Source organism: Centrocercus urophasianus, unplaced genomic scaffold (genome assembly GCF_019232065.1).
Source record: "Centrocercus urophasianus isolate 14NV4802_14NV808 unplaced genomic scaffold, USGS_Curo_1.0 seq_11, whole genome shotgun sequence".
Classification (NCBI taxonomy): domain Eukaryota; kingdom Metazoa; phylum Chordata; class Aves; order Galliformes; family Phasianidae; genus Centrocercus; species Centrocercus urophasianus.
Genome location: NW_024884253.1, coordinates 48,852,067 through 48,864,129, shown reverse-complemented (window position 1 = coordinate 48,864,129; position 12,063 = coordinate 48,852,067). Strand labels below are relative to the sequence as shown.

The following is a 12,063-nucleotide window of genomic DNA, read 5'->3' as shown; positions in this document are numbered from 1 at the left end:
TTTTTTATTTTATATATTTTTTATTTTATATATTTTTTATTTTATATGACTTATTTTTATTTTATATTACTTATTTTATATAACTTATACTTATTTAAAAAATAAACAAAAAAAATAAAAATCAAACCAACAACCAACAAAACAACAAAAAAATCAACCATCACGACCAAAAAAAACCAAGGCTTCTAACTTCTTCTGTAGTAAAACACATCTTCCTGATCTTCAAAAACTATTATTTTTTCCATCATCACTTGGTTCATTCACTTCTAGCACTGCCTGGCTACAACCACTTCTTTCCATTTTCTTGACATTTGTCTTTTTTCCACTCATCCACACCAAAAACATTATTTTGCTCTCAACCTTTCGATCTCTGTCTTCTTCCTAACAGTGACATACTTAATTCTCTCCACAGTTCATACTTCTCAGTGTTTTATTGCTTTGCCTTTCTATCCTATCAAAATATCTAGCACGCCAACCCTCGTCCTGGCTTTCTCTCAACATCTGTTTCCTTTACTCCAGTTCTCACACAGCAATATTATTCTGGCAAATACTGCATGAGCAGGGTACTTCCTCCATTACTAATTCATTTTCTCCTCCTTTCGTTCCACCAACTTCTTAGCTAAAAAACTCTTCATTCTCTGAGCTTTTCTACACCCTGAATTCTTACTTTTCTCCACTCATGACTTACTCCTCAAATCTTCCCCTTCTTCTTGACTTCTTCCTTTACACAGGAATTTCAAGCTCAGCCACCTCTTCTTCTCACTTTGGATTACCAAAAAGAGATGATTCCACTTGATCTATTTCTGTGATTCCTTGATCTATTATATTATCTATTCACATCTATTCCAGTGCTCTGAACAAAATTCCCAATGACTTGCTCCTAATTGATTTCCAGAACAAGCTCTCAAGCGTTCTCATCTTTTCTCCTACATCTAAAATTAGTTATATGTCTGTGCTGGATCTGCCTGGAATGAAGTTATGAAGTTAACTTACAGCAGCCCATATGGTGCTGTGCTTTGCACACACCAGTGGTTTGACTACTGCTGACAGGTGCTTGCAGTATTAAGGCTTTCTCTCTCTCTTTGCCCTTCTCCCCCACATAAACAAACTGGGAGTGGGTAAGAAGCTGGGAGGGGACACAGCCAGGACAGCTGACCCAAGTGGACCAAAGAGACATTCCATATTTATGAAGTAATGGTCAGCAATAAAAACCTCAACAAAAGGAGTAAGAAATTAAGGATATTTGTGGCTATAGCAGTTATCATCCAAAGCAAATACGTTGAGGTCCAGGTTCTCAGGAACTTGTAGGACATCACAAAATAGTGAAAGAATTCCTTTTTCCTTTGCTTGCACATCCAGCTTTTGCTTTTCCTATTAATCTTTTTCCCTATCTTCTTCGATCTTCTTGATTCAAGATGCTTTTTCCTTATCTTATTGTTCTTCAAAAAGGGGCAGTGAGAGAGTGGCTGGCTGGGCATCAGGCAGCTGGTCAAAGTTAATCCATAACATCTCCTTTTGAACTGTTTCTATTCCCCTTGTGATTCTACGGTTCTGCCTTCTTCTAAATATCCTCATCTCCCCTCACAGCTTCTCCAAAGATCCCACTGGATTCTGCTTCTGCTTCCTTTCTCTTCTTCCTCTATAAAGCAGCCCTGGGCAGCCTCATCTTCAAATACAAATTCAGTCACCCCAAGAAATCACTGATCTGTTTCTTATCTACAATAAAAAGTTCAATCCATCTCAATAATATTTTCTCTTGATGTTAGCTAATCATATCACATCATTCTTAACTTTACTGAGACCTGCGACTTTACCTCATCTCATTATTCCCATAGAGAATATAACTCTTCTTAGAACCATTCAGGCTTACAATCTGAGCATCTGTAGCAGGCTGCTCCACAGATTTAGTCAAAATTCTAATTCAGACTTCCATTGTATTTTTGCTTCCATTATGCAATGACTATAAAAACTCTGAACTGGTTATTCTGCTAGCTCTGCCAGTTAACAATACCAGCAAGCACTCTCAGTATTTTCTTTATTCCCTTGGGATGCCATGAACTTTGTCACATTTCCTTCAAGTTTTATCCTCCATATCGGGAGCACAGCCTTTTTGGAAGAAAAAAAAACCCAAACCACCAATGACGTTACTCTTTTTCTTATTTCCCTGCCTTCCCATAATCCACTTATTCCTACTGTGAATGTAAAAAAAAAAAAACCCAACACTTAATGGCTAGAGATGAGAAGCAGACAATTGGGGCAGTTCATGATGCTGCTTGTATAACATGCACTTACCATTCATGTTTCTAATTTTTTTAGCAGTTGTCTTTGCATGCAAGAGAAAAGCAACTACTGAAACCTACCTTTTACAGAAACCTCTTAGATCCCAACCCCACAATAACCCTCTCATCTCACCCAATCCCACATCCCCTGGTTTATTCTTTCATTCCCTTCACTGTTTCAACCCCTCCTAATTACCGCAACCCCCTTCAAAGCTATACATCTCTATCCAATACACGGCTTCTTACATCTTTTCATAGTGGCCAAGGTAAAACAGCAAGTACTTATCTCAGTATGTAAATGCATTTCATTTGGTATCTGGCCAATCAACAACTGGCAATTACTGGACTCTAACTACAGATTGTATCTTCTGCAGACATATTACTCAGGGGGTCTCACATTTACTCTGCTGTTGTTGGTTGGTTTTTTGTTTTTGTTTTTTTTTTTGGTCTGTTTTGTTTGTTTTTGTTTTGTTTTAGAGATGTAATCACCAGGAGACTGTGAAAAGGAAAATACGCAAAAACTCGCCATCAGGTTCTAAAAAATCATTTAGGAGGTCTTACAAACAGACAGGCAGTACCGACATTTCTGTATCAAAAGGTTACTAAAAGAATACCAAAAAAAAGTAAAATATCAAATAGAGGGCACTAAAAAAATACGTTACAGGTTACAACTTATCCTAACATTTATCAATCAGTGATGAAATCAGATACTTACGTACCAAAACTAGTGTTAAGCCTCGATGACAACTGTAACGTACCCCACATTGGTCCCGCTTTGGTGCATATTAGCTGTTCCAGTAAGACAATGTACATTACATGCTACCCTTTGTTAGTCTTTGCTTGTCTTCACATGTTCTATAATCCCATTATCAGTCACAGACTTTGCCTAGTATAATTCTTCAAAATTCAGTAAGCATGCACACATTTTTATATGGAAAGGTCCTATCCACAACTGAAATCTCCACATATTAACACCATATTAGTAAGGAACCAGATACTAGCAACCAAGTAGCACCATTACTATCAGAAAAAAATAAACTTTTTTTTAATTTGCATACAGCATGTCAACTTAAACCTGTGTTAAGAGCTTCAGCATTAATTTTGAATTTGTACAGTCAGGCAAACATATAGCAACTTACCTGCAAAATCTTTTACATTCACATTTGCACCTAAACTGATAAGCTCCTTAACTTGTTTAACATCCCCTCTAATTGCTGCCATATGTAAAGGAGTTTCCCCTCGTTCATTTCTCTTGTTAACTTTGTCTTTCTGTCTTGAAGAGGAGCTTGGAGTTTTCTTTTGTGCTGGTGTTGTTTGCAGAGGATGATTCAAGTTGGAATCTACAAAGTAAGTTTTTAAATGGTCATTTACACTTACTCAGCAGTGTTTTTGCTTCATTTTAATGTTTGTATTCGAAGATGATAATTACTAGTGAGTAATAAGGGATGTGATTGACACTTCAGATGTATCAACACAATGACTACTTGCAATGTAAAAAAAATGCCTTGCAAAGTTTTACCATTTTAAATATAGGTTTCAAGAACAGATGAATCCTATCCAAACTACAAAAGTTCACATACTCTGATATAATTTTTTTCTAAAACAAGACAAAGCACCAACAGTATTTCATATACGAATAGACTTTCCCAGCGTGAGAGAATAAAGAATATGCCTTGGTCCCATACAGTACTCCAGAGGAGCCTTATAAAGACACCTCCTTTTGCCATGAAACTGTCTTCCCCTTCTCTACATATAAACAGTTTTAAATACAGTGGGACACAGCTATCTGGCTCTCTTTCTTAAAAAAAAATAAAAAATAGAAAATTAATAACTAACTAACTAAATAAATAATGCAGCCTCTCACTTTCAAATGCAGATTTTGTAAAAGCACCTGTAAAACATCATCATGCATAAAGATTTTTTTATCTACAACTGAGCCATGGACAGTTTGAAATTCCAAGTCAAAAAACAATGCATCTCCTTCCCCCATTAAATCCTAAAGAGATTATTCAGCTTCCTTCCAAATGGAAATAAAAATAGATATTATTTCACCTTAAATAAATGTATGTACTATATCCGGGTAAATAATCAAAGGAAGAAAACTCATTTTCAGCTTCTACAGCTATCATAATGCAAACATTTACACACAACAAATACAGAAGGTCAAGACTTTTTTAGCAAGTTTCTCTTCTACAGAAGATAGAGTTCTACCAGAATTAGTAATAATTCAAAAGTCTTCCAATCAAAATCAAGGGTTGTAGAAAAACTGCTGGGTTCATAGTATTCTAATGGGGACAGAATTAGACAAGGAGAAAGAAGAAGTGTTAGCTTTGTAGGATCACCTGGACTGTTGTCTCTTGCTGTCATCTGCATAAGAAGTGCCATCTGTTTGCGCTCTGACAGAGGATAACCAAAAAGAATGCTAACTGGCGCTGATTTCTTATTTCCAGCATCCTTCTTCACTTTCTTTTTCTCCGGACCTTCCTTCTCTGGAAATATTAATGTTAAGAGACTCAAACTACTGTTATACTACGACATTTTTCTAGAAATAAAACCATCCTTTCAATGTATGCGAACTGGAGACTGATGACAGCTGGTAAAAAGCAGAAACTGCACCTCTGAACCGTTGCATCTGCATTACATTTGGTTAACTGTTTCAATCACACCAAGATAAAAAGCTAACAAGGAAAAAGAAGGAATGAATAAAAAAATTATAAAAGATGAAAAACCTGTTTCACAGCAGTAAGACTATCTAAGTCACAATTCTAATTTTCAGAGTATCAAGTCAGATACTTAACAAAATATTTAAGATCAGCTTTTTTACTTTCAGCCTCAAATACAGATTTGGTACTTTCCTTTAGTTTTCCTCTTAAGACACCATGTTAAAAAGTGAGTAAAACTTCATACTTAGATCTGTTAGATAATGGATAAATCATTGTTTTTCTTAAGCTTATTCTGCTAGTTGAAGCCAGAGCAATTTCTTCTCTAAAATATATATCCTTCAAAAACATACAGCAATTTCACATATTTTATATACATAACTTCTTTCATTTCATCAATACTTACTAAAGCTCTTTAACAGTACTCCATGCCTAAGCTTTCAGCCAGGAGCTAAAATTATACGTTTGAATAAACAGATAATTTCTAAAGCTGTTCAGTACCTATGAATTCTCACTGATCTCCAGATCAGTTAAGCGTGCTCTGAAATCGGATAACTTTTTAATACCCTAACAAATTTAAAAACTAGAACTTTGTGCAAATTAGAAACTTTGGTCTGTCTTCCATCCTTTTCAAACATTCTTCCTTCATTCTTCCACATCAGTTTCTCCTATACCAATCAGAAGCATTTAGCTTGAAGTACAGCAAAACAGCTGATTTGTGAGTAGTGACTAGACAGCTTTTAAGTGGAACAACATCTCATGATCTTAATATAAGACAAGCACAGTACATCTCAATCCATCATATTTCTTGTACAACTATTCCACACATCTCCCTGTCTGGTAAGTATTTTTTGTCTGTGTTTTCTGGATATAGATATTAGCTTGCATTTATTTAAGTCAAGACCATTGATTTCTTCCAGTTATCTCAGCTTTCTGGGCAATTGCTCTTTTGCTATCTTGAAAAATTCTTGTTTCTATTTTCCAAGTAGCTTACATTCCTTACATGTTAGATCTATAATATCTAACTTTTTCTTCAGCGCCACTAAGATTATTGCTTGAAAAGCAGACTTGGTGTTTTGGATGCTTGGTGATTTGGAATTAAAACTTTTGAAAGAGTTTTTTTTTTTTTTAAAGTCTAACTGATGCTGACAAGAAGAAAAACCCTGGAGATTATTCTAAAATAGACTCAAATTAACAGAAACAACATCTCAAAATTCTGAGTAAATAATTCCCTTGGTTGCTTTCTCTAAACACCAGGTTCATGATCAGATCTTTTCCATAGATCATGTTCATTCTGCCATAACCTCTACTTTTGGTAGATTTTCCATCTCCCTGCTTCCCAATGGGCCTGTAAAAAGTCAGACATGACTCCACACCCTACAGTGATATGTAACCATATACACCATAGCACCCTCCAGACTTGACTACGACTCACAAAGAAATAGGCAGAATTTAATAAGGAAGAAGAACAGCTGTTGTCCACTTCCTCTACTGTGACTGGCTGAGGTGCTTGACAGTACTTAAGTACTAAAATGTGGTTATAGATTGTTAATTGTTAGTTAAATAAGTGCAATTGCCACACTGATCTTTTTAGTTCTTAGCAAAACACCTTGCATTTATTCTTGCTGTAACTGATTACCATTTGCTAGGTACTGTTCATCCAATTTCCATTAACGTTAGTATTTTAGGCGTATCAAGGCTGGGGGAGGACGCTAGCGGCAGCCTTATTTCATTACTATCCCTGTAATCTACATTGGTCTTTCAGCTTCCTGTCCTAAATCTCAACCTCAAAATACCTGTGTGACAAAAGCTTTATTGAAAGTCTGCCATCTGCGAAGAATGAAAGCCTTGCCAGACTCTCTGAAGTAGACTTTGCTAACTTTCTGCAGAGAAGGAAAAATTAATAGACACAGCATATAAGAAGCTTAAGTCCCACTGAGGTCCCTAAGTATGAGCCATTCCATATTTCATTAAGTCCTGAACCGATCCTTGTTATCATCTGCTTTTCTGCACTTCCGTCTTCAGCCCTCTCTGTGCTTCTCTTTGTTTCATTTATTTCCCTTTAACTCATTTTCCGCCTTCCTTGCTCTCTCTCTAAATCTCATCTTCTAAGCTTGATTACATAGAAAGGCTGCAGTAATGCAACGCTCTTCAGGCACAGGAAGGCAGGTAGGGAGTGCACATCCTAAATTCCAAAGTAACCAAATATAAACAATTACGACCAAGATCATTTTAAGAATGGAAAGCTACAGAGCTATGTACATATTAAAAACCCCCTAAAAATATATCCGTCATGGTTAAAAGGACCCAAGGAGACAATGAGATCCCTTTTACATACTGAATGTTGAGATTTTCATAACCTGTGTGCATTTCACATTTCTGAACATCTAAAAATACATTCGACGCTGCTACCCTATTTGTAGAAAATCTGCATATAGGAGGACTTAAAGGAAAAACTACAATGAAATGGAAAAGTTTCAGCTTTTCACTGTGATTACGCCATTGCCTCTCTAAGGATAACATGATCTGTATCCTTCATCAGTTGATGTAGTACTTCCATCAAAAGAATGCCTTTCTGTTTGTCTGGCATGATTTGCTGTTTCATAGCTTATGCTATTTAGTGCTCATGATTCTCTTCCAGAAAAATGCATTCATTTTCTTTCTGAATTAACTCCTCACAATTTTGGAGGTACATTCAGCTTGGAAAAATAACACATCAACAAAATAGTGAAATAAATATTTTGATTTTTTGTTTTGTTTTTTAATATGTGTATTATACAGGTCTTTATCTGTTTTCCTTTCTTTTTTAATCACTTTTCTAGAAACATTACAAGTGCAATTTACTCACATATCATATTAAGCTTTGCCAAACAACCTCAAGGTCCTACTCAATAATCCAACTCACTGATGGATTAGGCTTTTGCAAAACATTTCTAGATGTTACCAATTACAACTACCAAATAAAAATGCAGTTGTTCTCACCAAGTTATGGGACCTTACCAGCCAAGGGACACAATTATTAAAATTTATATTAGAACTCATAGGTGTTTTCAGAAAGCCTGCAAAGCTCAACACACAAAATGAATACAATCAATAACAAAGCAAAAATAAAAGCGTCTCAAGACTGCAGCAGGTGCACCTGATAATTCATTTGCCACAGTCCATCCTGTAAGAAGATATTCTCTGCAATGATCAGGAACTTCCATTGAACTTACTGCAAAATATATTTAAGATTTGTTCTCACTGCTCCAAGACCATCATCTCACAGAACGCTATGCTTCAATCAGCAGGAAAATTCCAACTTAATCTGGAGCCCTGACCATTTAGATACTCTTTATCTTGTAGCAGAGAACGTTTCACAGCTGTCTTCTTGATGTCTGTACGATTTTAACAATAATAACCTCCTTAACAGGCAGATATTATCAGTTCATAGAGAATTTCACTGTAAAACTGAAGCCTTAAAAAAAAAACAAAACAAAACAAAAAAAAACCCCAACATCAGAAGGTTACTGTTATTATTATCATTATTTAGATTTTGATTACTTTCTGTTTTCAAACCCTATACCCCAATATATATCCTTATATCTCCTATATATAACTTAAGTATCTTCCTTCATATTCACTTTCTTGCCACTTTTTGGTGTTTGTCAGTGGTTAGAACACCAGGGAATTTCTTACTTGTTATTAAACAAAATCAAAATTCTTCAAACGGATTCGTGCTTAATTAAATTAATTAAACAGCCTTCATAAAATGCAGCCAAATCTACATGGATAACACTCCTTGTAGGAAAGTAACCTTTCAATCCAATGCTTACAAAATAAAGTTTAAAAGTAATATATTTACGTGGAACAGGGCTTTAGGTGCATTTAATTTTAGGACAATTTAAGCATGACAGATTATATCCCAAGATAACTAATATACGTATTTTTCTGGATTTAAATAACTTACAAATTCTGGGTCAACTAATTTCTAAACATTTTAGGAAAACAAATTGGTAAATAGCAGAAGTTATAAGAGAGCTACGTGAAACATACATACAACAGTTTTTTCTAGTTGTCATTTAAAGGTCCAAGACATGACTGCATTGTGTCTGGATTACCTTAGAGAAAAAAACTGAAGTAGTCAGAAAACAAAATTGACATCCTACTGTAAACAGAAAATCTGGAAGACAATTTCCAAGGAAAGACAGACAAATTAGTGTCTAATTGTAACTCTTGCTGGTCAACTGTGTAACAAGATTACAAAAATTAAAAAAAAAAAAAAAAAAAAGAAACACTTGTGCTTATCTTCATAATGGAAAGATTTTTTCCAATCTGCAGTTACATTTATTACACAGAGAAACACTTTTTTTTTCTCTTCAGGTTAGTAAAATGGAGTGAGCAAACAAACTTCTTTGAACAGCAGCACTTGCTTGTTGTTCTCACTCTGATGCAAACATGAGTTATTTAAAAACAATCTGACCAATTACATTACTGAAAATTTTAAAATGACATTTAAGTATTGTGAGTGATGGTATTTCCATCAAATGATGACTTTTTATTGGACAACTTCTGATCAAAGAATTTATTAAAGAAGGTATGAAAAATGTTTCTTCTTCTACCATCAATCTCACCAGTTTTACACAAAGCTGGCATGTAGAACGTTTTGTAAGATTATTGGAGATTAGCTTCAATAAGGGCTAAAGCTACACTGCAATTAAATTTGGTATCTATTCATCATACCTATCTAGCTCAATAGCATTAGCTTTTTGTGGCAGCTTTTGATCGCAGAACAGGGATGTGGCAAGAGAGATATCAACTTAGGATTCAAACAAGGACAGTACATTCAACATAGATCTGCTCAAACAAATAATAGCAACGTACATAATAGACACAGCCTGCACAATAAAAGAAACTAAGACTAGATTGCTGTTGACTGAAGATAGGCATATAGTGCCATTCAGTAGTTGTCTCATTGGCCCTTTCAGAAGGCCACAGACCTCGCATGGCTCGTGCTAGATGTCAGCTCTTGGCAGACAGCCACCAGAGGCATCTGAACTGGCATTGCATGACTGCATTAGACAGCAAGATTTGGTCCTAACTTGTATGAAATTATTAAGGAAGTAATCTAAAATCTAGACTTGAAAGTTTTCCATTAGTTTACTACAGCAGTTTCTTAAGCAAAAGAAGTCTTAAGTCTTCCTAACTCAGCAGCAGTGCATTCAGAAATTTGCAATGTGTCAACAAAGAATCAGAGAACAAGCAGCAATGTTTGCTACGCAGTGGTTAAAGCTAAGTGCCCTCTATTATTCTATTAAGTATTTCTCACCCTGCTTGAACTGTTTTCATAATATCATTCATGAGATAAAAGCTAAAATGACTTCCAAATATATTTAGTTCCATGAAGAAAAATAATTACGATATAATATCAAGCAATAAAATCAACAAATCAAATGCTGGAAGTGTACTTGTAAATTAAATATGGTCCTTTCAGAACCAACTGGTATTATGAATAGTGTAAGACTTCAGAATTCTATAAACACGCTAAAAACTGAACTCTAAATCCACAAGTATTGTTTTTATAATGCAGCTATTTTTAATTTGGATTTCATAGCATATTTTCTTTAACAGAGATATGTATGTAACAACAAAGAACCAAACCATCTGCATGAAACCAATCCTAGACAAAACTTCAGCATGTACATCAGTATTTACTTCTACCTTGCATTTAATTCTACGCATGTTAACAGAACTTTTCTTAAAAAAAATTAAAATTGTATAATAAGCACCGTATGAGAAACTGCCGTACCGAACCTAGGAGAACACATCTTCTGGTGGCCTTACAAGAGGGCATGGTCATTGTCTTGCTGGCAAAGGAATTCTTGCTGGACTGTGGCATATATCTAATCACTTAACCTAAGAAGTAACACCACTCTTGGACTTACAACACCCAGATTCTTTCACTATAACTAGAAAAGAGCCATATTTTGAAGCCCTGAAATCCATTCTAACAGAATATACAAAAGTCAGGAAAAACAATTTGCCTGTGCGGAAGAAGCATCCTGAACTGATCAAAGGAGATTAAACTGAAATAAACGTTTGCTCTCCATGGGTAGTTCAGTTAGTTCCATAAACTTAGCAACTTCTTTTACACAGAGGACAGAGCATCTCCCCTTCTTTCCCATTCTCCCTCTCCCAAAAATGCTACAGAAGGCTTCAAATGAAGGCACTTACATTATATTTTCATCTGTTTACTCGCTTAAGCAAATGGACTTACAGAGATGACAATGAAAAGAAAGACTTATGAATAAAATAGAAACAAAAGAATGAGGCTAGGAAAGAACTAGAAAATGCAGATAAACTATACTAGCACACAAGCTCTTGGTAATACTTGGAAGGAAAAACTTATCAGACAGAGATGGAACAATCAGAAACAACAGCTGTACTTACTATCCTTTTCTATAGGAAAAAAAATCATTGTAAAAACATAATACACAATTAAGATGTGTTTTATCAACAAATAATTAGTCAAAGAAATAAAAAGGTTCTACCTGTGTCTGAATTGCGATCTTCATTTCTGGATGGACTAATAGTAAAAGGAAGTTTACGTTTCATGGAAGACTTTTCTTTCATCTCCTTCCCCACATCACTCCTATCCACTTTTGGAGATTTGCTGTAGGATGCAATCTTGTCCTTGCTCTAATGTAAATAAAAAGTATACTAAGTAATTTTTGCATATACCAGAATAGTCTCATAATGCATACAGACTGCAAAGAGTGCTATGTAGAAGTGTATGTGCATGCAAGAGTGTGTATTACATAGTAAATCATTTCAAAATGTTTTAAAGTATTTTTACTAAAATAATCAATGACAATTTTTTCTTTTTAAAGTGAGAATCTTCTGTGTTTTATGCATTTCCAGATACATCACTGTAGAACTGCTGTTCATTATTAGAGCCTGGACTAAATGCAAAGGAACAATACAAATTGGATAAGAGTTTGCTAAGTCTTACAGTCTTTAATGACCACCCCAGTTTGCTTCTCTGACTATAACACAGTAATCACATTAAAAGCACCTTAAAAGCTCACACTTCAATTCAGTCTGTGAACTGTAGTACAATAACAAAAACCTCTAAGAGCCTTCCT

General features: G+C 35.1%; 1 protein-coding gene across 4 annotated transcripts in view; it reads right to left on the bottom strand.

The window, feature by feature from the left end:
• Positions 1 to 12,063, bottom strand: part of ANKRD12 (ankyrin repeat domain 12) — a 61,643-nt gene that overhangs the window by 23,408 nt on the left and 26,172 nt on the right. For all 4 annotated transcript variants that reach the window (XR_006171246.1, XR_006171244.1, XR_006171247.1 and 1 more), the window contains exons 3-5: positions 11,470 to 11,617; positions 4,622 to 4,768; positions 3,419 to 3,619 (exon numbers count right to left, since the gene is read on the bottom strand). Coding sequence is in view for 1 of the 4 variants with exons in the window: in XM_042833705.1 (XP_042689639.1) it covers positions 3,419 to 3,619; positions 4,622 to 4,768; positions 11,470 to 11,617 (496 nt within the window). In the remaining 3 variants the exon portion in view is untranslated. The remainder of the gene's footprint in view (positions 1 to 3,418; positions 3,620 to 4,621; positions 4,769 to 11,469; positions 11,618 to 12,063) is intronic.